Raw genomic sequence first — 26,872 nt, forward strand, 5'->3', positions numbered from 1 at the left:
GGGAAGGGTGGCGTGGGGAAAGAGCGGTCGGAACCGGCTCACCCCACCTACGGCTCGTGATCGTTGGCGATAAGCGTGGCCGCGGGGCCCCCCGGGGCTTGTAGGAGCGTCTTTGGGAGCGCGGGAGAGATTCGTTCCATCTTAGGCCTGCCCTTCTGTCTTTTTTCCCGGCCCTCTTTCTCCAAGCGGCCCTCGCTCCCGCGCTCTTCCCTTTTGCACTCCTTACTTACTTTAATATCTCTCTTTATCTTTGGCCTCTCTCGCCCACCCTCCCTCCGCCCCCTTCACTCCTCTCATGCACTTAATTTTCCCCATTGCCAATGCTCGGTATCGCCTCATCATCTCGCCGAGTCTGTTAACTTTGAGTCGAAGCCGTGGAAAACTTGCCATTAAACAGGTTGAACCAATAATTCCTCGCGTCTCTTCTCTTACAGTGCACGTCCGTTGTTTACAAACCGCTCATTTATATCTTCGTAACTTGTTGCCGCTTTTCCTCCGCGTTACAGCCATTGAAAGGCCATTACTCTTTAATGCCAGGGGCGAGGGTTAGGGGCGGGGGAGGGGGAACATTATTCTCCGTTATTACGATGACTGTTTATTCGATAGGTATTTGCCGCGATTTTGGAATCGTGCAAACACTTTTGTCGAGCATCGCGCTAATGTACTTTCGAATAAGCGGAAACCTCATATTTCCCAACATTGGAAAAAAAATCATTTTTCCATCTGAGAATGAGAGAGAATGAGTTGTTATTGTGAATCGAAATACTATAGCCTTTTACAAAAATACACACGCTAACTCTCCCTTATACCCTCGTTCCTACATCTTTTTCTTTTTGTTTTTTTGTTTTCTTGTTTTTTTTTTTGCCTGAACATCTCGCTTCTCCACAATCTTTCGCACCCTCCTTTCCTCTCCATCGCAACACGCTTTCTCTCTCTCTCTCTCTCTCTCTCTCTCTCTCCTCACACATACGTGCGTACATGTACACAGATATTTTTTTCACTCCCTCTCGTCACACATCACCGCGCGCGCGCACACACGCACACAAAGAGACAGACAGACAGATAGTCAAAGCACACTTTGTCCGTGTTTGTCTATATCTCTCAGTCCAATCGACCTGCTTTCTTCTCAACGGCTCACATTTCGCTCGCAGGCCCGTCATATCGCGATTTGTATAATCCGCCTACAGAACTCGCTGGCGAAATCATCAAATTATCTATTCCGTGCTTGTTAATTCGTATACACAAGTTAAGTCATTACGCGAGAATGTAGCCGCCGAGCTTCCCGTGAGCCAGGATCGCTCCTCGTAAGCGCGTTACATCCAATCTCTGAGCCGCTAAACTAGCTATATCGCACCACGGCCTGCGCAGATTATCAGAGGCCGGAGGTGAAGCGCTCGTTTGCCACTTTTTTTTTCTACCGATCGGCCATTTTCTTCGCCGTAAAGGACCTCGCTCTATCTACACGCCCTGGTGAGATTAAGAGGGAAGTCGGTGGTGCCGTGGCGGGAGGTTACGGAGTAATTAATAGGCCGACCGGCCCATCTTTATATGCTCATTTCGCTGAAACGGGCGCAAAGCCGTTTAAATGAACTTCCGTTCGTAGGAGCAGCTCGTACTCACTCGCGTTTTATGCAAACGAGGCGATTCAAAAGCAAAAATGCTCATTGACAAAGCATAAATAACAGCGGCGGGGCTTACACGAGTCGTATGAGCGAAGAATTATTCCTTGGCGTATATATATGTTATTCACGAACACGCGCGTAAATTGCCGTTAACACGATCGGCCGATCCGATTATTATTACTCGACCGTTTCAATTGAGATATAATATTTATCTTGCCGTCGTTAATTAACGGCTTACTGTACCATCGCTCGAAATATTCTTAGCCTTCAATGTGCTTAAGGTGCTCGATTGTGAATTGAAGCTGCCACGAGGAGAGTGCATTAGTCATTTTTTTTTTCTTCAAGTTTTACATGAAAAATCATATGCCAAATGTAGGAGGGGATGATCGATATTCCTTCTAAAAACTTGCACTTGCACCTGTCACAAATTCTGCAATTTTGCATTCGTTCTCTCACTTTTCTTATAACAATTTGCACCCAATTTGAATGAATTCAGCCAGCTTGTTGTTTTACTAGGACCGTAATTGCGATTATTTTATATTAATTATTTTTTCAATTTTTATTGAATTTAAGCAATATATGCATTTACATTTGATGGATTTTTCCATTTCAAGTGGTCCCGGTGATAATCATTCGATAAAATTGTATTTTCGCAATGAACTAAGACTCTTGGCATTTACTGTTCATAGATTGTTCTGATTACATTAATAGGAGGTATTATTGGTTACGCGTTAATTGTTCCCAACTTTATTTCAACCAGTCGATTAAATTTAGCTCGAGTAATTGAACGAGCGTTAATTAAATGGGTAAATGAAGTTCACCGAGCACTTATACTTCAAATGTTGAAATAAATTTCACGGTGATAACAGCGGAGTTTTGATGGAAACTCCTTTTGTAATGTATAATGATCTACATGACGCAAACCACTTAACCAACACTCGTCTAAATCTCTTAATATTTCTCAAGCAGGGGTCTACACATTCAAAGACCACGATCCCGTGATATCGTCGAGCAATAAATACATCATAACGATGATAAATGCCATATTTGTAATACGCCCGGGCTTCTCGCTACCAATCCCAGGACCAGGAAAATAATCCAGGTGCAGGACGCGGTAGCGCAACAGGTTACACAGGTCTCGTTGTTGTTCCAACACCTGTGGCATTTTTCTTGCTTTCACAAAAGCCTCGAAGCTTTGTATTTATTGGTTCGTCACCGACTGCGCCATGTGCGGGCGACGTATGTGACGATGAGGGTGTATGGGCCGGGGGGGGGGGTGAAGAGTCCCCCGAGGGGTTTGGCACTGGTAGGCCGACAGGGAGGAGCGGGAGAAAGATGGGCGACACGCGATGGAAATTAGAGGCCTCGGAGTGGCCACTCGTATCTTTGGAACAGGTGACGCGTGTGCGAGTCGAGATTGTTCGTGAAGAGGCCCCGAGAGGAGCGAACCGAGGAGTCCGAGAGGAGTAAGATACGATTGGAAATGAATTTGAACGTTGCGGGGCGGACGAATGGGGAGTGTGGGGGCAAGAGATGATTCCTCCTCTACGGGACGCTTGAGTGGTGCGCGTACTTCTTCGTCCTTCTCTTGCTCAATGACTTTTTTCTCTTATACACACACGCGCGCGCCCTCTTTCTCTCTCTCTCTCTCTCTCTCTCTCTCTCTCTCTCTCTCTCTCTTACAGGCATTCCCCGTGTGTGTTCGTTTATCCGTTTGCCTCGCTCTCTTCGTACACGTTCACAACGGGAAGAAGATAGAAGTGAGAGATTTATAGAGTAAAGATATGCGTATCTTTGCTTTTATTTCAATGTCATAAAATTAGTGGTCATCCATCAACTGCTTTATGAGATTTAAATGTAAATTTTCAACTAATAAATGATGTTTTTTTTTCTTTACATTCTGTAGCTCTCCAGAATTCGATGAGTGTAACTTACCCATTATGCGATTGAAATGCCAATTATCTATTTCATATTGATTAATTGCAGCTTGATGTACTCGAGTAAAGTCGAGCGGGGGAAAACATCATATGCTTTTATTTGGAATTGTTATTCGAAATTATTAGCCCGTATGATGTCCTAAGATTATCGTTCCTTCGATATTCACCACTGATTGCAATTCTTCATAAAGCGTGCATCGATTATTCTCTCGTACGGTAATTGAAAGCTGCGCTATTTTTGCAGATACATCATCAAAATACCGTCATTAACATTTTTACCTTCATTTTTATGCTTATAGCTGGTCGCAAATAATTATTATCATATATCAAGTTGGGTTAATGCATACAAAATCGTATGGGTTTGTTATGAAATTATCGGCCATATGAAATATTATTTTTCAATAATATTTTAAGAAATACCTTTCGATTATTTTACCTCGTTTTTACCATTTGTGGCAATACCAATTGGTCACGACCCTCGCACCAACTTGACAATTACGATCCTGACGTCGATTCATTAGACTACGATAAGTGTGGGCGGCACACATCCAATTCAATATTAAAAACGAGCAATTTCACAAAATCTGCAGGATTTTAGCAGGCACTTTAAGAGAATAAAGCGGAAGGAAAAAAAAATGTTCAAAGAGGAGAAAAAGAGAAGAAAGGCCCGTTGGTGGAGTTGGCGGAGAGCGAGCGAGCCACGGTATAGAGTTGGAAATAAGGCGGCAATAAAGCATATGTAAAATATATTCTGGAATTCTTTTTAGGACGTAGATATACAACTCCAGCGTGGACTCGGTCGCCCGCTCGAGTCCCGGCCATCCTCCTGCGCCTTAGCGCGTCATCATTGTCGTACTCGCACCAATGTATCCTGCGCACTTTCGCTCGTGGCCGTGCGCGCGAGCGGGACGAACGATGGCCTCAGATCTCTCTCTCTCTCTCTCTCTCTCTCTCTCTCGTTATACGGGGTGGTGCGTGCGCCCTTCCCCCAAGCCCTTCTGCCCGCACCGCTCTCATGCCCACCTGCATGGAATGTTGTACATACTCGAGGGCTTTGCTCCTCCTCGCCTTTTTACTTCTCGCCAGATCGTTTTTCTCCCTTTTCACGCGGGAGAGGCACCTCGCCACGCTCGCTTGCCTCGCTTCTTTTGACTCCCGGCTTATTTTCGGTCGGCTCCGGTAAAATCCGACCATTCGTAAAAAATATTCCTTTACCGAGGCAAAGTCGACGTAGCGAAGCTGCCTCGTGATTCATGTATTCGCGTTAGTTAGTCCGGCCGTTGTGCTGGTCAGATCGTCGAGCGTTGAATTATTTTTCGCGCGCCGAGACTCCGCTGCTGGCAGTGGTGCTTTAACGCCCGGTCGAGGTTCTTAAGGTGACTCGTTGGCAGGAGAGATAACCTCCCGATAGATTTCACGTTAGAGGTTCCGCGCGCGCGCTTATTTATTCCCCATGCGCATGCGAATTATCGACGTGCTTTATTAAGGCACGCGATTTATTAATATTCGCATGGATAAAGAAATCCGTAAGCAATAGCGTTGCGCTCTCGTTGTCATTTTTTATTTTCTTTTTCTTTCTTTTTTTTTCATTAAAAATTTTCAACTAGCGGCATACCTCCACCTCGTGCGCTTATATGGCGTATTATAAAGTCCAAGCCAGCGTAGTCCCTCGTATATTATCGTTTCCATATTCAAACAACCTGTTTTTGGTATTTCCCTCTTGGCCACCATATAAAACCGACACACGGAAGAAAGTAAAAAGGATATCGCATTGATCGGCCCATTCGAAATTCGAATACAAGGTGTAAAAAAACATGAGGAAATACATAAACCAATAAATCCAAAGGAAAAGCTGAGTGTCGGTCTATAATGGCACAACTTTTATCACATGCTCCTTTCACAGGATTTCTCATCGTTTTCATCCCTCTTGTCATTACTGCTGCTGCTGCTGCTGCTGCTGCTGCTGCTGCTGCTGTTATTCTCGTCGTCGTCGTCGTCGTCGTCGTCGTCGTTATTGTTGTTGTTTTTGGTTGTCGTTTGTTCTTGTTGAGAAAAAGGAGAGAAGGCGTCGCACTAGACGAAAAAGAAGGAGCGTAGTGTCGCCATGAGGTAAAGGGATGGTCGAGCTGTATAGATCAAGGCGGAGAAAGGGGAAGAGCTGGCAAAAGAAAGAAAAAGGTAATAGAAAAGGCCGACGAGAGTGAAGAAGAACGAGGAGGTAGGGGAGGGGGAGGGGTTTGAGAAGGACGGCAAGGTGTCGCCTTACAACCGGCTCGCTTCGCTTACCTACGAAAGCCTCTTTTGCATGCCATCTTCTCCACCATCTACCTCGACCTGCTCCTTTTGCCTTGCGCTTCCAACCAACATCTGCCTTCTTCTATGCTTTTTCCTGGCCTCCTCCTCATCCTCCTCCCTCGTCGTCGCTCTCTCGTATCTCGTTCCTTTTAATCCGTGCCCCCTCTCGCCTTGCTACGAAATGCGCAAGATGCACCGTTGCATCTTTGCATAATTATTATGGTCGCCAGGATAGCGAGCGAGCAGTGACTGAACAGTAGCGGTCGAAGCGTAGGTCTTGAATCACAGAAGAAGGACCTCGATAGAAACTTTTGTCTACCCGTGCACGCGCGGTACGCGAATACCATGTGGGAGGAAGATGGCGGGACGGGGGATAAATGAAAGGCGATAAAAGAAAAAACAAACAAAACAAAACAAAACAAAACAAAAACACGATCGATGCATCGTGCGTTAATTAGGATTTTTGAAAATCATGCTACTAACGACATTCGGGACTACAACTTTTGAATTAGCACTTTTATTATTTGTATAATAAGTCATTGCCATTTTCGACGTTACGAGTTTGTTTAAGACGATTTTTACTCTTTGCTTTTTCTAATTCCATACTTGGACACACTATTAAATAAATATATGCGCTAGCGCATACGCGAGCGCAAATAAGTTTGCTTTTATAAAATTAAACGCTTGTGATTTGAAGGGATTTATGTGTTGAATTTATCATTGTACATTAAAACTATCATTGTAAATGGACAAGATGTCACCTAATGTGATTGAACACGTGAGGTAAATCTTCATAAAAATACACGATTTGAATTATTTATGTATTTGGCTACATTGGGAGAAAAATTTAGAGACTTGAGGCACAGTTACGAATATATAATATAATACGCCGTTCTTTTTTCTTTTTTTTTTAATTTTTCATCAACTTTAACCATCTAAGGCATTTATCGCTTAAATAAATGATCGATAATGTACAATTAGATAATTATACAAACTTTTGAATATTGAGCAAACATGGTGGGAGTAGTATAAAATTTAGTTTGACAAGAAAGAATTCTTGGTTAAGCGAGAATGTAACGATGATATACGATATTCCAAAGAAGGAAAATATCGAAAGAACTATTTCTCTTGAAATATTCTTATGACTGTAGTTTCGATCATTATTTAAGATTATTTTATCATATTTATCTTAAAAACCTGACGTGACAGCCAATATCTATGACTGGTTTCGAGCTCCGTTTCTAAAATAAATAACTAAAGATTCATCTAATGATTTTATCATAGGTGGTAAAATATGTAGTGAATTACCGTTATGTTTAAGAATTATAGACATTTATCTTCTTCTTTTTGTTGCTTCCCCCCTCCCCTCCCCCATAACCCCTTCCCGAACCACCCAATCCCAATTCTTCTAGTAGAATAAGTAAGTACCGTACAAAATTTTTTAATAAGGCTCACGACATTTTCGATGCATTGTTACGAAACTTTTATTAGATACTTTATCACATTTACTATTCCAACAGTCTATGAATATATTTGATTCATCATAAATTTCTAGCTTCATCCTAAAGACGGATATTGATTAAGATCCGTGCAAGATACATCGAGGTAAATAATAATTTTTCTTAAATTTATTATGATTATCTTGGTATTCAAAGAATCCGTAAGGCGCAACTATGAACAAAATATGTATAATGTAAGACGCCATTGTGAAACAAATGGAGGCGCGAGCGACGAAGCAAAACTTTTTTCCACAAGGGGATGCATGAAATATAGGAAGCCCTCTGGGGAAATTTCCCGTTTTATACGCGAGCGCGTGCTCCTGCCTGTTTACTCGGCGTGAAAAAGAAAGAAAGATGCGTCGTATTGTCAAGGACGTGAATATCGATCGAATGTAAATTGACAGTAGAAAGACGACTATTCATGCACACGTAAACTAAGAGTACTTGAATATTTCTGTGATTAGAGGCTCGGTGAAATCGGCGCTACGGCGATAAAGGTGGAGCTGAAGATAGAGGCACAGAGAGAGAGAGAGAGAGAGAGAGAGAGAGATAGAGAGAGAGAGAGAGAGAGAGAGCGGTGGTACAAATATGAAGAAACTGAATCAATAACGCGGTCGTAACGTCCTAACGAAACATTGATTATTCAAAAAAGTAGGCGGTCGCGTCTTCGTTTGTGAATAAATAATAATCGTAATTATGGCAGAGGGAGCGGAACACCGCGTAAAAGGTGGAAATCCAAGAGGAGAGGAATTAAGCGCGGCTTGCCCTCCTCGAGCATACGATCCTTCTCCGATCTTTCCTTGGCCGATTGAGAGGCGACTCACGTAGAGCGCACAAAAACGTCATGGCGTCCGGGCGCAAACGGCCGTTGCCAGGCCGAATCGTAAACGGCCTCAGGCTCAACAAGAATCCCTCTTTTACAAGTATTACCGCTGAATTATTACGCAACCGCCTTACCTTTCGTCAGCCACCGCTTTAATGCGCGTTTGTAATCAATTCGTAAGCTTCGCGGCAGTTTTTACGTTGTGCCGTAACGGGAGGTAGTGCTATGGCCAATGTGCATTGATGGCAAATAAACACTGGGCGATAAATTAGCTCGCGGTTGGCACGCTTGGATAGCAAATAATTGCCGGGATAAGTAAGCAGGATCGTTTGTTTATCCAACTAGTAAAAGCGCAGCGCGTTTCGCGTATATTACGCCGACGTTACAAAGAAGGCAGAAGTCAAGGGAGTCGCGATCGAGTCGCGGGTACCATTCAGTAATAAACAAACGCATGTTTCCGTGTAGCGGGAACGCTTATTACAAGCAGCCAATACGTGAAATAACGATCAGGCTGCGTTCGCAATATAATTCCATATTAAAGGAGGTACGGGCGACCCTTTTCCGATCCTTTTTGCCTCCACCGCCGCGGAATCGTCGGCAGGAGCACGAGGAGAAAGAAGGAGGAGACACTGTGGTGGGATCGGACCTAGGAGTTCTTTAGTTGGAGAAAAGCCGGACGCATAGTCAATCGACATATGCACACATTCATAACGGTCGCCTCCTCCGCCTTTATCGATATCTTCTTATTGAAGAAGCTTCCATCCGCCCTCCTTAGGGCGAGGCCAGTTGTGTCGCATCGCCCAACCTCCCCCGCCGAAGTCAGCCACATTCTTAGCCAAGCGTAGCTCCTTCGTGTGGTAAACTCAGCAGTCTCCCTTCCGTTGGACGACCACGTGTCCATTGGATTTCTTGGGGAGTAAAGCGAAGAGAGTTTGTGAGACAGGGGCTATTTCCGGGCCCGTTGACTTTCTCCCTCGTCAAGCAGTTCGGGCGCCGAGGAGCCGAGTCGCATTTTGCCGTCGTAATTATAGCCGCGGGCGACATGTTTTTTTTTCTTTCTTTAGTTCATCTTTCTTTTCTTTTCTGTTCTTTCTCTTTTTTTTTCTTTTTTTTCTCTTTTTTTTTTCTTTGTTTTTTCCGTAAAAGGGGGAAGGAAGGCTGAGTCGTGTTCGGGGAAGGACAGGAGGATATGCTTTTCCGGACAGCAGGGGAGTCGGGTTTGAGCTTTCCTCGTCGGTCGCACGATCGGGCGCCAGTGCGATTTAAATGCTACGATGAATAGCGATGGAATGATTTCGATCCCACGTGTCAATGTGCCAGCTGATGCCCAGTGCCATTTCCCGGAAGAAACGAGGACTTGACGTGCGTGGCCTGCGGCGATGAGACAAGCTTTCCAATGGTTATATCGGGCGCCCGACGCTAGTTTCTGATATTCTATTTCCTTATTTTGGCGTTTAGGGCGTTCTAGATGAAACTAAAATAACCGATTAATTACAATATTTTATATTGCGAATGCTTGACTGCGTCGTAGCATGCCGCTCGAGGACATTTACGACGTTAGATAGGTAGATGTGGAATGAGATGGGCAAGGACAATTAGAATCTTTTGTCGGATTACGATTTTGTGGAAAAACTCTGTTAGAGCGAGGTGAAAGGATCGTTTACCAAAGGTTAAATTGCAGTTAAACCTTGGATTATTCTGCTAAACAATTTACAATTATTTGTGGTCAATCTTTTTTTCTTGTTATCTTTTTGTTGTTGTTTTGTTTTATTTTATTTTAATTATACCCATACGATGGAATTCGAGACTTCGGGATCTTTAAGAAAGTCTCGAAAATCCTTAAAACATCCTTAAATTTTCGAATTCTGGTGTTTTGGTATTTTCGAGTTATGGCGCCTGAATGCTGACATGATGTCGTAGCCCCCGTAAATGTCTATTATATCCGGACACACCCATAAGTATGCTGGCTCTACTACGTCCAAGTGACTTAACGTTTAAATATGTTAAATTTCATATATCATCGACTCGTTTAGACTCTCCTTCGTATTTCTTGATAACGATTATTCTTACGCCTAATTATAAAATAAATAAATGCCTCAACTACTACGAACCACGAGTTAAAAGCACGTTTGTCGCATTTTTTTATTTTTACAAAATGGTATCTCCAGTACGTCTAATGGAACAAATACACTTTCCACGTAGTACCTATCACTCTGAAACGAGATTAGCTTAAAAGAATTTTTCATTTACATAATTTGAATGGTCGAGGAAAGCTGTCGTCGAGGAGGAGAAACTATTTTACACTTTATCTACTCGCACGAAAGTGGAACGAACGAATAAAATTTTCGTATCACTGATTATCTGGCATCTATCGAATCTCGTAGCTAAGAGCACTTTCTTAGAACTTTGATGTAACAGACGAATGTAATTGTATCAAATGTGCGCTACGAAAGCCAAATGTAAAAATGGTTGAGTCGACAGAACAGGCAATGAAGTATCTGCTCGACTTGGGTTCTCGCGCCTTACGTACTTTTCACTACATGTTAACTTACCTCTAATCCAGATTCCTCTTAGCGTCAGGAGTCAATTGTAAATTATTGTACAGCAAGTGCGACATGTAAAAATACTCTTCCCAACTCTGTGAATTACAATATTATTATTCTCTGTAGGGCCGTTAGTTGCACAAGAGTCAAAATCTAATGGTTTTGGTCTAATGGACGAATTTTGTCGATACTCCTGGCTTGCAAAGCCATGGACGTTTTATGAAACAAAATAAATAATAATAATAATAATATTTAAGTATATAAACGGCTTAACGGGGCAAACAAAACCGAAAATAAAGGAGAATCGAGAGACGATGGGCTTGCTTGCGTAGGCAATGCTCCATTTTGAACATTGTAGAATCGATGATTTAAGTGCCTCAAGCACGATTCTCTCATGGCGCTAAAATAACAAGATTTTAAGTTTGTGACACGCATAGCTAATGCCTCACGATTATGTTGATAAACACGTACTTCCATTTAAATATATAGTATATAGTATATATATATATATATATATATATATAATACTTATTTTATACATCGATATCTTCGATGACGGATTAAACAATCCGCTAAATTACCTTCCATTTCGATCAGCGCGCAAACAATTGTAATCAACAATCCCGGCAAGAGTAACCATATCAGTAGCATCGCATATTAATCCGGGAAAAGCGAGTCTTGCATTCACTTCAACGCCTCCCCAAGAGGCATAAATTTTCCCACTTCAAGTCTCGAGTATGCGCGCGAAATATATCGATCCCACTCTCACTACGTAAATAGATAGATTTCATTTTCTGTTAAGTCCACTGTTGCGAAGCAACTCTTTTGGAATGGAGCGACTTACGCTGCGCGCACCTCCTCCACGACTCGAGGCCGTCGAGTCGATCTCCGGTTCGTATCTTTGGAAATTCACCTTCGAGAATATAAATATAACGGCAAGTTGGGTGTCGTCGAAGTAGTCTCGAGCGCGGCATTTTTCTCTCTTCTCCGTGCTTTTATTCCGGCCTCATTTGATAGTCGAGACACCTCGCGAAAATAGCTGTTACTGAGCGAGAATAACGTGATAGAGTGAGAGAGAGAGAGAGTGAGAGAGAGAGAGATTGAGCGAGAGAGAGAGAGAGAATGGAGAGAACCTGTCTGGAATATTCGTGGGAGAAGCGTTTTCGCCATGCGGATATTCACACGCGCAAGGGTGACTACTGAGAGCCATTTGACGGGGAAAAATTTTTCAGCCAACTTCTTTCAGCGGCCGCCCAAATATGCACGAATCCAATTTCCAAGGACGATCTCCGTCCCGCAAGCCTGGGAACTTAATTCTTTCAATTAACGCTCATATTACTCAGGCCGAAGATATTTAAATTTCACTCGCTATATTATCAGCAATTACACGATTTACGATCATCCCGCCACCCTCCTACTACCACCGCTACAGTCCTACTACCCCTTTCTTAATTGTTTATCGAGCGTTATATAAATATTGCTGTAACATCGGCGACAGGCATAATCGGGGCCGGATTCAAACGGCGGCGACAAAGCCGTGAGCTTTAGGGGGGCCGGTGCGGGAAAGCCCGGTAATTGCGATAATTCGGCAGACGTGGGATTACTCGCTACATACACGTTGGATCCCCGCGAGCTACGAAACTCGCTCGCGTGTCGGTAAGTCTGTACTGCGGGACCTCGTCCTCGTCCTGCTCTACCACCCAGAGCCGCTGTTCCGACGGAAAGGACGAACGATAAGCGAGGTCTCTCCGTCTCTATCGGCCGTTCGCTACAAACTCTTGTTTTCGAGATAGCTGGGCGGGGGCGGGAGCGGTAGGACGTGGCGGTGGGAAGAGGGAGAGGGAGTGTGACAGCCGCCGGGACGTGAGGCGGAGGAAGGGGGCTGGGGACACTCGGTATGAGAAACGCGTAGCTACGCGGTGAGCCCGTAGCTCAACTTGCCTCACTCAGCCCTCCTCCTTTCTTCTCCTTCCCTCCACCGGTCCCCTCTCCACCTCACCGTCCCGCCGCCGTTACTGCCACGGCCCGAGCGAGCTAAGGTAGGTAATCCTCTCGGGGGCGTGAGTTACTGCCTGGCGTCCCTCTCGCTACATTCTTCCCCTACCACGCGCCCGCGTTCGAGTTCGCCCGCCACACTCTCTCTCTCTCTCTCTCTCTCTCTCTCTCTCTCTCTCTCTCTTCCCTTTTCTCCGCCACATACTTCTCCTCTCTTCTCCTTTAGCTATTTCTTTCCCTCGCGTCTTTAAACTTTCCTCCTCCGCCTCCTCCTCCTCCTCCTCCTCCACCTACTTCTCCCACCTCCTCCAATCCCCCGTCGCCCGTCACCCAACCACCCAACCAATCCCCCATCCCCACCGTCATCCGCTCATTCTCTCGGCCTTTCCGAAAAAAGAAGTAACACCCAAGAAGGAAAGCAAGAGGGATTTTCGTTCTTTCCCGTATCGGCTTCATCCACGAGAATAAGAAATACAGACGAGAGTTATTATCTTTCTTTAGCAGCTTTCTCTCGTGCTTCGTTCCACGCTGTCGCTTCTTCTCGAGCGCTACAAAAGAACGGGGTTGGCCATTTAATATAAATCTTAAAATAAACTCGGAATATCGTAAAATTTTACGTTTATTTAAGGTAATTGATCGCGCTCCAACTATGGCATTAAAAACCATTGAGGAGCGACAAGTATTAATGAAGAAGCCGTAAGCTTCTAGCCGTTCTAGCTTAAACGAGCGCTCCGCTACTGTAACTCGGGGCTCGTTGTATTAATTCGCTCGTCGTTACGACGACCAACGACATTCATACATTTGCGCGATTTGGTCCTCGTTTGCGCGACAAATATTAATCCGAAAAGCGCAGGATTCGTAAAAAGGCGTGTCCGAGTGAAGTTCTCGAGTCGCGAGCCCTCGGCTCGTTTCAGCCAGCCTAATTCAGCCCAGTCATGGTTAATTAAAGCGGTCGCGAACGAGAGTTGGAGAAAAATGAGAGAGCCAAGTGAAGTAGCCCTTATTAATTTAAGCGCTTCTTTCCTTATTGCCCCCTTTAGTTTCGCCCTAGTGGCTGGCGTACGTGTCGCGGTGACTGCCACTCGGTCCAGTCCCCCGAAGCACGCCATGCCGGAACGGAAAAGCGCGAGAAAGTTATATCTCCCTCCAACTTCAGGGCCCCAGGCAAAAGAAAGTTCGCGTTAAGGAGGGGAACAAAAGGGTGGTCGCGCCTTTCTCGGGAAAGCGTCGAGGCGAAGCTGCGCGCGTTGCGGCACAGCTGGAGCGCCGGCAGTTAGTCAGGCGTAATTAATAACTTACGACGGAGTTAACGAGGTAGGCAATGCTACCGCTGCGGTATCTTCTTGCTTCCTTAACTAAGGAAGAGGAAAAGGATGGTTTTGAGCGGAGGTTAGGAGTTGTAAGCGGGATGGTAACGCGGGTAGCGGGTAGCGGGTAGGGGGGGGGGAGATTGCACGTGGTGGGGGTAACGGGTGAATAGCGAAGAATTAAGTGGATAGGGGGTGGGGGTTGGGTTGGGTGGAAGTTCTTCTCTGATGTAATGCCGCGCTCCCTATAAATACGTAAAGGAGTGAGGGTGTCGCCGGTATGCGCGGGGGTGTGCCGAGGAAATAAACGAATGGAAGAGCAGCGCAGACCTTTTAACGAGAGGGGCCGCGCAGGGGAAAACAGCCGAGCTTTGCATATCGATGTCGGTCTGTAACGCACTAATAAAGATTCTCGAGCTACGACTTTCCGGCACTAAGAAAATACTTAATTTTGACTTTAGTGAGTGCAAACATCTTGCGAAATGAGAGGAGATTCATGGTCGAGGGTGGGCTTAAATAGCGAGCGATAGAGTACGATGAAGACATTTCAATTCTATTATATTAATAACCGATATACCGATGAATGTGAAAACAATGGTATTTTCAATGAGCCTCATTGCGAGTGCCTTTATTTCTTTCCTTTTTAACTGTCAGCCCTTTTCTTGCAAAAGGACGCGATTTAAAATTAGTATTGCATGGGAATGGAAATTTTGCAAACGAACGAGTTTCATCCTCTAATTTGATAATGGAATCTGAGATGCATTTAAAAATCGTAAGAATGTATAAGTTTCGCTAATTAAAAGTTTGTTTTTGTTGCTATACTAAATGTAAATTGCTAATTTCAAAAAGAATTTAACGAAATTATATTTAAATGTATGCTTGAATAACAGTTGACTTTTACTTTCAGTCCATTGCATTACTTCGCCTAGTTCAGGAAATTCCGAATTTCATTTAACAAACATTATTATTGCTACCATCATTATCATTATCGTCGTTATCATTATCATTATTATTTTCATTGTTATTACTACTATTATTACTTCTAGATAGTACGTATTATTATTTTTTTTTATTGTATTTGTTTAAAAATGTCAAAATAGCATAAAGTCTATTCTGAATTATGAAGAAAATTTCATTATCGGAACTATTTTCTTTTACTTTGTTAATTAATTAAATCAATTAGCGCAAAATAATTATGTCTCTTAGTTAAAAATGATAGCGCGATAAAATTAATTAACATGAATTTTAATATACAGTTTAAGAACTGCACTAAAATACTCTTGGCATTATTAAATATAAACGAAAACCAATATTATTGTTAGAGAAAATGTAAATTGAAAAGTCCATTATGAGAAAACATTGGTTGAAGTAATTGTGATAGATGTGACAAAATCAAATATAAATGTGATATGCGTAATGCAATAATCTCATCGGAAGTATTGCTTAAATTTATCGTGGTAAAATTATAATTACATCAACTACAATAACCGAAAGCCCATGAGGCGTTTAAAAATACAATGTTCTTTCTTGATCGTCGTCGTCGTCGTCATCGGCATCTTTCATTTTCTTCTTCTGCTTCATCATTATCATCGTCTTCTTTCTCTTCATCTGCATCGAGAACGAAGATATAACAAATTTAATGGCGAATCAAGAATATCTTTCCCGCCAGCGCAATTCATTTAATAGCTTACGCAGTCGGCAAAGCGAAAAAGCCAATGGAAATATTGAAATATTGACGGAATGGGCAGCGTAAATCTACCGTCTAAACATTATCCGGTAATGTAATTGCCACACGCTCGGATCAATTCTCCATGCGCCAGTAAAAACATACTTCATCTAGTAGGGCCAAGCCGAGCGAACGCACACACAATATCTTGTATAATGAAAGCCGACGGAGATGGATGAGCTCGGGAGGATCCCGCCTTCATCCCCAGTGCGTCTTAATTCACGCAGCCAAGAGAATTCGTGAGCTCGTGCGATCGTCCGATTTACGATAGCGATCAAGTGACGCAGTTTCCGTTGTTAATTTTCGAGTAGTCAAAAGCGTACCTAGGAGTCAGTCCCACATCGCGGCCTTGACTTCCGAGATGATACCCGTGAGAGGATCCTCGTCGTCGTCGTCGTCGTCGTCATCTCTCTCTCTCTCTCTCTCTCTCTCTCTCTCTCTCTCTCTCTCTCTCTCGTCACACATCTCCGCGCGCGCGCGCCTTACACACACACACACACGTACACGCACAGAGGCTCACGCACGCACGCACATAAACGTGAATCCCTTACTCGATGTTCCTACATCTACGAGCAATTCACTTACTTTGATTTGATTGGCTCTCAGAGCTGTATGATTCGTTTTAATTCCACGCTTCCCTTAGCTTCGCTATCGAAGGAAGCAAAACGGTGGTCCACAGAGAGGAGGAAAAAGTACGAGTGCTCGGCTCCATGCAATTTACTACGGAAACTTGCTGCATCACTCCACAGGCCACTGATAACTCCCCCACCACCAATCAACGTATTAACTTCTCTTATTAGATTTAGCGGCGAGCTCATCCACGCTTGTTTCCCCTATCACCGGCACCGCTTGTTATTCTCTTTTCATTGGAGGACAGACGTACGACATAAAATGACGTAAGACGTTAGACGTAGGAAGAACGCGTGCGCCCGCTTCTACGTTTTGTCATTTGCCCCTCCCTTTCGACGTTCGTGTAAACCATACCGAGAACACTTTAAAGAATTTCGCATCTGGTATCAGCTCTCGTCTCGTTATCATAATACATATAGCATAGGTCTGTGTATCCGTGTGTGCGTCAGGGAACGCGCGCGCGCTCGCGCGTTCTTTCTCTTTAAACTAATTACAATTTGAAGGGTTTGATATTTCTGGGCGTGGCGAAACATCGAAGGCGTCGGAGACGTCCTTTTTTTGAGTTGGTTTAATAATTTGATAATGGGGTTTGCCGGGACGAGCCATGTTTTCCAAAAAAACGCTGTGACTCATTTCGTCCCCCATTAATCGTAATATTATGTAAATGATGTCCAAGTACATGCGCGGAAAGTTGCGCCGCACTTAACGAAATCAGAGCCCGGTCAAATAATTGGAGGCTGCATCGCTTCTCTAAGTCGATTTCACCATTTGAAATTATAATATTTCAGGCGTCGTCGATAAAAGCGTCCGCCGCTTTAAAAATTGAACTCGACTTTGCATAAAAAGATTTAACGCCCCATATAATGATTGCCTCGAATGGCCATTAATTTACATGTGATGTATTAAAAATGGTGTACACATTGACTTTCAGTAGTTATCCCGTAATCGTTTGCGATATCAACCCTCTTCAGGGCCCATTTTCGCGGCAAACGACCGCTCGTAAAGCCACGGGGAAGCTTCTCTCGCTTAATGCTCGAGCGAATTATTCGAACGCGCCACATCTACGTGCACACACGCGCGAGCACACCCCGACACCTAGGCCACAATCACACCGCGAGAAATTTCCTCGCACGCAAGGAAGCCGACGGCGAGGTCCTGGCGCGCATAAAGCAAAAAATAATGCCGAAAGAAGGAAGATGGTACATAGATTACTCCGCCCCGCGTTCTCTTCTCTCTTCAGTTTTCCTCAACCCTACAGGAGACGACAACGCCTCGCGAGTTTAGCATGAAATTCATTCGATCCCTCGATTCCACGAGGACACGCGATACTTGCTCGCTTCGTTCTCTCCGTTTATCACTCGGGCTGTTTATTCTTTCTCCCTTTCATCCCCCTTTCCCCGCCCTGTTTATCCTCGCTCAAGCGGTTACCCACCGTAGTAAGCGAGGGCTTGAACTTTGCGCTTTGCCGCTCCCGCGAGAGGCCAACTACGCGCTCGCTAGAAGAATCAGATAGACAGACAGAAGAAATGAGGGGGAGAGGGATCGGGGTTGTATCGAGTCAAAAGAGAGAGAGAGAGAGAGAGAGAGAGAGAGAGAGAGAGCACGGAGGGTGTAAGCCAGGCTCCCAAGAAATATAAGAGTAGGGTGGTAGCGGTATGCTTGTCACATTTTCTACTTTGCGGAGACGTATGGGAACGGTTTAATTGGGAGGGCCCCTCTTTTATTTATAAGTTCCGGAGTCTATCGTTCCATGGTCCCCCATTCGAAAGAAAATAAGACACAGAGAGAGAAAGAGAGAGAGAGAGAGAGATAGAGAGAGAATATATATATATATATATAAGTGGGGAAACCAAGGGAAGTAGTCGGGCTTACCCTACGACACTCCATCCCTTTTTACGCTCTTCAACAATCTTTCAGGACTGGAGATGAAACTTTGACAAATAACGCTTATAAATACGACTTTATGATAATCTTCTGGACACGAAATCGCTTTCTTATATTAGCATTTTGTTTTACCTCCTCTCTCAAATAGCCATACAAATTCATATTATCAATTATACTTTACGAATCGTTTATTTTATCCCCTTAGTGCGTTCCAATTATTAATCACTTTATTTATGGCCGTTAATATTAAATTGACTTTGGAGTTTCATGAATAACGGCTAATCAATAATCAATATAAATATATTCACATTAGCCAGAAACGTAGAAAACAACGTGATAAATGCAAATTTTTCATACAACGCGTAACTTTAGTCACAGCTTGCAAATTCAGACTGGACGAAACTCTAAGCATCCGTGTAATTAATAATCAGCTATTTCGCTCGATAATATCAATGTTTACAGCGCTAAACAATTGGCACGAAATCGCGACGCGAAACGATGCCAGAAAGTCAGCCCGGATGCGAATTCCTTTTAACGCGTAGTGAAGGAAAGTATGGCGCTATCAATTGCTTCGTCATTGGTCAGCGATAATAAACACCGGTGGCACCGCTATCCACTTCATTTGTAATATTTCGCTGCGCGGAATGTCGAATGCTCAAGAGTACATGCGATATCACGCGAATTCCACTCAATTCTCGCACAATGGCTCCGCGCGGCATTCCACCCTCCCAATATCGCCCATATTCGCCTGCCAATAACGCATAGACCTGCATACGATTGTCAATATAATGCACTCATTGGCCTTTCTACGCGCCAAAATCCCCTACGTACCTCCCCCTTCACCATCCCCCCTCCCCTCATCAACCCTCTTTACTTCGATGCCGGGAGTCCTCGTGCGCCTGGACCGTCGGCTGGCCGAGGGGCGGGAGGACGCAAAACGCGTTGCTGTTTTTTACGAGCGCGGCCGCGAGGCTCATCGATATATTAGCGCGCGCGCGCATGTGTGGGTGGTTGGATGCGTTCGAAAGGGCGAGCGGGATGAGGATTTTTATCGAGTGCACGATTTACATTTTCGTAATTTCCTCGTTAAATTACGAATCACGAGGTATATTAGTCGGGGTAATGGGCCATTGCTTTTTGAGTTCTTCGCCGATTTCCGATTCTAGTCCCTCTCCAGCTACGAAACTCCAGGGCTGCTGGCAATTAATTGTTTTAAAGGGGTTCCCTTCCTTTACGAGCCAATTGATATATGTGATTTAATAATGGGAAAAGCATAGTAAGAGGTACAAACCTATACAGTATTTTTAACTTATTTTTTTTTTCTCTTTTTTTCTTTTCATTTCTCGTCGTACCTGAAATTATTAGAATAATTATTTTCCATTCGGTCTTACTTATCCCTACGCATGATTTAGAATGCTTGAATTAAAATTCATTGGCCTAAGATTTATGTCACGAGCAATTTACAAAAACTAAGTTTCATTCTCGCATTTTCTCCGAGGATAATAAGGGCTTATAAGTAATTACAAGATAATCCGATCGAGATATTTACTACTGTTACGCAACTAAAACCATTTGTATTTTGGAATTTTAATTCCACGATGATTCGATAAGAGAATATTCTTCGGATTATGGATTTCTATATGTTTTATTGTAAGATCATTATTGCGCTATTCCATTGCCAGGATACGAATTGAAAATCCATTATATCACAAAATTTTTTTCTTTTTTCTTTTTTTTTTCCCCATATATCGCGTGGTCTTGAAATTTTGTCTTTTTGAAAATAACAAATTATAAATTATTGTCCGACATAAGAAACAAAAATATCGTATAGACGTTGAAAACACCATTAATTGACATTCCAACAAATACTCTATTAAGATGGTTTACCAGAGTATTTTAATATTCGTTAATACTACGTAAAAATATGCTTAACTAACTATCAATTATCAATTATAACCGAAAATGAACGTTGAAAATGACATAAATAGCAGTGGTAAAAAAGGTCAGAATAGATAGATAGATAGATAGATAGAGAGAGAGAGAGAGAGTAGAAATTCAATGGAGTAGACAGCATAAACGCAGTACAACTCCGGGTACATTTTCCAAAATAGAAAGGTTCCTATGAAAGGGTAAAACCTTCTCCATAGTCTACATGGACTACAAGCGCCGCCGGTGGATTCTCAGTACTACTTGACTCATACGGTTTATTCTCTCTCTCTCTCTCTCTCTCTCTCTCTCTCTGTCAGTCCCTCGCCACTCTCTCCCGTCGTTTAAACCGAGCTAGCCGAATCCTCTCGTTCTCCGGTGGCAGAGGTGAAACGGGCGCTTTACGAGGCAGTAACGGCCGATAAGGTGAGCCCGGCTCTCTTCTCTCTACCCGATGGGGCTTATTTCGCTACTGCACCCAAGTGGCCCTTCAGCCACGCCATACAACGACCAACGCCGCACATTTCTACCGCTCTCTTTTTCACAGCCGCTCCTTCCATCTCCCACCTCCTCAGCTTCCCTTACCAACGCTCGTCCCGCATTTCAGCTCGCGCGCTTCCACTTTATTCCAAGACATTTACACCTATCCCGGACTGCTGGCCTGTCTCGATGTTTCTCCCATATGTGCCACGATTTTTATGGCGTCGAATAGACGATCTCGTTACAAGGATTTTGCGGTTACCTCGTCCATCCCCCACCCCCACCTACCCCTACCCCTACCCCGCTCTCTATCTCTCTCTCTCTCTCTGTCGGCACTTCCCGTGGCTATTGGTGCGTTGATTTCGGCAGTAATATAGTTACGAGATCTGCTTATTTTATTTTCTTTTCCATTCATTTCCTTTCGCTTTCGTTGCTCACACCGCACTACCCGCGGATAGAATTAAACTTTTCTCGGCCGAGATTACCTAGTGTTTTTGCGGTTTTGTACATTTGGCCGAGCATTGCCATTATGAAAAGTAATAGAAAGTCCGTGTCCATTTTTTACGTTCTGCTTGTGCAATACCAATGGGCAGTCGGTTAGCAGCCGATGATTAGGTCATGTCTAATGAAGTGGCACGTATACGATTGAGCTGAAAATAAAAAAAAAAAAAAATAAACACAATTACATTAATTTATCAAATATATTAATTCGCATTTTGCATCGACCTCTGCTTGACTATGTTTTCATTCACACCCAAAGCCATTGTCGCATTATTACAAAATGTCCACACGAGAACTAATAAATAATTAACTAGCTAGGGAGCTATCGTGTTTCAATTATACTCTAAATAAACTCGACGAATCTCAATGATCAGCAAAGCCAAAATAAGAAAGCTTTGAATTCAAACTTGGAATTAAACGAAATACGCCAACGCGTCTTGGCGGTTAACCTCGAAGCCATAAATATAGCAACAAATTAGGCATGAGAATAACCGGGGAGGAGGACGCGTGATTTCTTTTATTCCCTTTCTCGTTTTACCCCCCCCCCCCCCCCCCCCCCCAGGCGGGCACGGGTCCCGTCCACCGATCTTCCCCGATTTTCTCGGAAGGTCCATGAGATGCTGTCGCCCGGGTGTTTGTTCGGGCAGCCAATAAGCAACACGACATTATTCACACCGGCATTTTTACAGCGAGTCAACAGCTTTTCTTTCCCCCCCCCCCCCCCCCCCCAATCAAGTAGGGGATGTAAAGGGCTTAGAGCAAAAGCCGAGGAACGGAGGGAGGTGTTAGTAAAAAAGAGAGAAAAAAAAAAGAAAAAAGAAAAGCTCCCGATGGAATCGAATACCTCCACCGATGCTCCTTTAGGACCGTTAACGAGAGGCCGTTTTAACGCGAGACGAGCGTCATCAGCGGCTCTACCCACTATCGAACCTCGCCTATCGTTTGACTCGCGCCACTAATTTTCCCATCCTTTTCTTCTGCTTTCAGGAGCAAACGGCTTACGCAGACGCGGCCGGCAGACCTACACGCGCTACCAAACCCTCGAGCTCGAGAAGGAATTCCACACGAATCACTACCTCACCAGGCGGAGGCGAATAGAGATGGCGCACGCGCTCTGCCTCACCGAACGGCAGATCAAGATTTGGTTCCAGAATCGGCGCATGAAGCTGAAGAAGGAAATACAGGCGATCAAGGAGTTGAACGAGCAGGAGAAGCAGGCACAGGCGCAGAAGGCGGCGGCGGCGGCTGCGGCTGCGGCGGCGCATCAACAGCAGGGTGGCCCCGACGGGGGCAACTAGGGGTACGCCCTGCACCGGAGCCCCCCCGATCACCCCACGGCCAACCCGCACCACCCTCTCCTAGCAGCCCAGTGTACACAGCTGTATTAAGGTGAGCCTAGCCGTTGAGATGGTTTATTTTGATGTTCTTGATGAGGTTGCGCACTCGGGTGGGGCATTAGTCGGGAGTGAACCTCGGCAAGAAAGTGCCGGTAATTTGCGCTTAGGAGGCATTTTTTACCCCGACGACCCAGTATCACGACTTAGGAAAGCGTCGCACCAGCTTGACTAGGCGAATTCAATGCTAAAATGCCAATGTCGGCGTATTTCAGAATTGATGGGTGGAGACGAGGCGACGCGAGTTGAAAGTCGAGCGACCGATTATGTAATTTCCATCAGCCGATTGGTAAGCGTAACTGCTACACTCAGCCACCCAATCCACTTGTTCGAACTAAACTTACGCAACCATGTAATTTAGGAGATCCAATTAACGAGCTAAGTTTTTTGCATTAGGCGTAAGAGACGCCGAAGCTTATCATACGATTATGCCAACTCGTGAAAAATTTACGAAACTTGCCATTTAAATATCACGTATGTTAACAATTTACGCGTAAAAAGACTTTAAAAGTGTATAGCTGGGCGATAGGGGGATGGGGGGGGGTACATGAGAAATCGAATATATACGCTCATTAAAGGTAGTATTCGTATAAGGTATCGATTCATCTCGTTTGCGATCGAGACGAGATTTGAAAATTAACGAGACTCTCTTCCGGTCACCGTCTTATCTTCTCACTCTCTCTCTCTCTCTCTCTCACTCTCCCTCTCTCTCTCACTCTCTCTCTCTCTCTCTCTCTCTCTTTCTCTCTGGCTCATCTACGTAGAATCGATTAGACAGTAGCGAAGGACTATAAATATAAGCCCGGTGCCCGGTTTGATAAAAGGGCCAGAGTAATAGAAATGAAAAGCAAAAATTAATCAAGAAGTCGATGCGGCAATAACGATAAACTAGAGTTCTTATCTACGGACTAACGCGACAAGCCGAGCCGTTAACGGTCGGCCAATCCTTCCCGATTTCGTCTTCGGCGATCTTTATCATTGCCGCACAATGGCAATGGGCGGGCAGGGACGGTTCGGATGGAAAAGGCGTCCCGAGTCCGTGGTGGAGCGGGGCTCTCGAGGGGTCAGCTAAGGATGGGGCGCACGCACGCGAGACGCGCACCGAGGCGCGCGTGAGAAGGCGGCTCGCTCGGCATTGCGTACGCGCGCTCGCAAAACGGAAACGTTGAAAACACGTTCATTGGCGCGCCAATGCTTTATAAGAAACTCGCTCCCAGCTCCGCACGAGATATTTCTCTTTTGAACATTAACCGACAGCGGGTTTTTTTTAAACCACGCGAAACGGCATGGACTTTCATGGTAGGGTACCTTAGCGACGGCCCTCCTCTTCCATATGAGTTATGCGATAATTTATTAATTGCCCGCGCTCGTTGTAATTAACGGAAATAATTGGATTTCTCAAAATCATAAGCGATAAGAGAGCGCGCTTATAATAAACAAACGCTCTCCTTAGATCAAAAGAAAAAAAAGGAAGAAAAAAAAACCGTACCTCGTTAGCAAGAAGTGTATATTAATTTAGGAAGCCGTGCAGCAGTTGGCTTTTAGCTAGTGGTGCTTGCATTATACGAATGTTCTAATGAGCGGCAAAATTAATTTCGCAACAAGAAACTGGAGTAGTCGATAGGTGCAACGAACCAACCGGCTGAATAAAAATTCGCAGGCTAAGCGAAAACGTCTGTTGTTTTAGCGCAAGCGATTTTCACCTGCAAATTTAAGAATCTTGCGTTATCTGATGCCAGCCACGAGAGTATCCGTAGCATCGTTTACTATTTTCTCTTCTCTGGTTTTTCATTCTCGTTTTTGCAAACTTTAGGCATGTTTGTTAATATAAACTTGGGAGTTGATGGCAGCTTTTGCTTGTAAATTTGCGTCCTCCGCTCGCGCGGGACTATGACTTTACACTGAATATCCAACGAGGCTAGACCGCGCGTAAGTACGTTTTTGTAATTCGCTGTATTAATCCGATCGCGTTTCTCGCATAAAAGAGAACTAGTTCGGCGCTTCAAATTCGAGACAATTAGTCGAAGGTTGGCTCAAGGTGTATGAAATAAAAATAGAAAGAAAAAAAATTCGCATTTTCTATTTTTGCCTCGTACTTTTACAGGAGGCACGTCTTTTTCCTTGAAATTTGCAAAGCGCGCACTCGCTGCATTCGCTAAGAATCTTTGTCCGTTATGTGCCTTAATAATAAGCAATTCAAATATTTTCATCGTCCTTCGCTTTTTGTTCTTTTGTTTTTTTAGGGGCGATGGGATGGCGAGGAGGCGGGGGAGGAATAGATTCATATCCCTGGAGAAAGTAGAAAGTTTTTGTCAAACGCCAGGTAAAAAATCTTTAGGTATAACCTTCTTTTGCGTCTTATCTACTTCCCTTCCACTGTTTTCATATTTTTTTTTTCTCTCCAGATTTTTTTTCTTTGGTTTTTCTAGTTTTTATCTCATATTTTGCTTTACGGTCAGCGCCAATTCATATTGGAAAAACGAAGGACCCTTGGACGACCATTAGATGAAAATATTGAACTAGAGTCATAAAAAAGACGAACCACGCGTAACGCGATTTTCCCTTACTACAAGACATCCAAACACACTTAAAATTCTATCTCGTATTTTCAGAGATATTTCTCCCTTTCTCCCCCCCCCCATCTATATATATATATATATCTTTAAATATATGGCACAAACTCATCGCAAAGTAATATTCCTTTACTTTTATGTGGACTTTTTCGTTTAAATATTAAATTAATTGCTAGTCTCACGCGATTTTTTATATTTCTGCAAGTTTTTCAGTTACACTTACTATTTCTCTCTGGCTCCGCTACATAAAAACAAAAAAAAACAAAAAAAAACAAAAAAAAAAACAAAAAACAAACAAAAAAGAAGAAAATCAATGGGTAATATTACAAGTGGTACCGTAACGGACGTAAATTCATAAATTCACAGCGCTAGAAATAAATGTAGCAGACATGGTCGGCCATTGCTTATAGAATTCGCCGGGTGCGGGAGGGGGGAGCATTGGGGAAGACACGATTAGTCCATACGAACGCGCCTATATTCTTTACGATCAAACTTGCATCTCAAATACTGAATTTTCCAATTAAGATGCCCTTAAAAGCACCTTAAACATTTAAACCGTCATCCGCGAAGTTTATTTGCCATACAAAAATAACAGTCTTTGATCCTTTAATAAATATAAAGAAAAGCTCAATCTCAGTTAAAAATAAGGTACATTTTTATATTTATCCTTACACGCCGGCATTTAATAATGTAATAAACATATCAGCAACTTCATATAGCTTGCGCCAACAAAAACTTGAGCCAGTCATTTCTCGTTCCCTCCTGCTCTCTTTTTGCATCTCAAGCAAATTATTACTTGCGTATATCGCATCGTTAAAATACGATATCCAAGAAGGCTTAATTAGGTTGCAAAATGAGTGACGATAATTTCGGTTATATCTCAACAAGGCGCGCATGCGTATTATATGGCTGCGAGACCTTTTCGTCGAGTCCTTGACTGAAGGAGCAGCGTCGGAAGTAAAATGCCGTTCCCAGATGTTTTTAAAAATAAAGACTCTTAACTCTCGGCAGCTTGATGAAAGACTTGTAAAAAAAAAGAGAGTAAAAGAGAGTAAAAGAGAGTAAAAGAGAGAGAGAGAGAGAGAGAGAGAGAGAGAGAGAGAGAGATATTTCGGCTAGTTATAGGCTGACTTACGTCGTAGCTTAAGATCCGGCGTTATAAATACGCACTTGAGCTTCTCTTCCGTCATCTTGAACGCCAAAGCGCGCAATCAAAGCGGAATCGTTAAAGCTTGAAAGAATAATAAGAATAATCATCAAAATCGTTCGTAGCTGCAAGCAAATATAAGAAAGCACAATTGCTCGGGACGGATAAGAATCGTATTTTCGACTCTCGGCCTCCATTATACGCTTTTCGATATAATTTACACGACCGGGCTTGTATATGTACCTACATACATCTCGCGATGACTGGGACTCGCTCGCTCGCACCTTGCGATACTTCATGCTAATGTCTTATCTCTTTGCGCGATATACAACTTCTCTCCTCTTCTCTCGACTCAATTCCAATCTCTCTCGCTCCACTTCAGTCTACCTTCGAGCCAACGGGTAAATGCCCCTGCTATAGAGATGTCCGCTCTGTATTTTGATTCTTTTGCTACGGTCTCCGATGCCGACACCGACATTGCAAAGCCGCTGCATGCTAAATAATCCTTACCCTCAACAAAAGTGCCGCAGCGCGAAAACGATTGAGCTCAAGATCTGCCGTGGCTGCTGGTTTGGTGGTTGGTGGTGAAG

The 26,872-nt window shown here is 43.8% G+C and overlaps 1 protein-coding gene across 1 annotated transcript in view; it reads left to right on the forward strand.

The window, feature by feature from the left end:
• Positions 1-26,872, forward strand: part of LOC105362802 (homeobox protein abdominal-A homolog) — a 103,798-nt gene that overhangs the window by 52,323 nt on the left and 24,603 nt on the right. Inside the window, exon 2 of the mRNA XM_011500292.1 lies at positions 22,156-22,557. Within this exon, the coding sequence (XP_011498594.1) occupies positions 22,156-22,466 (311 nt within the window). The 3' untranslated portion in view covers positions 22,467-22,557. The remainder of the gene's footprint in view (positions 1-22,155; positions 22,558-26,872) is intronic.

Source organism: Ceratosolen solmsi, unplaced genomic scaffold (genome assembly GCF_000503995.2).
Source record: "Ceratosolen solmsi marchali unplaced genomic scaffold, CerSol_1.0 scaffold56, whole genome shotgun sequence".
In the NCBI taxonomy this organism is placed as follows: Eukaryota; Metazoa; Arthropoda; class Insecta; order Hymenoptera; family Agaonidae; genus Ceratosolen; species Ceratosolen solmsi.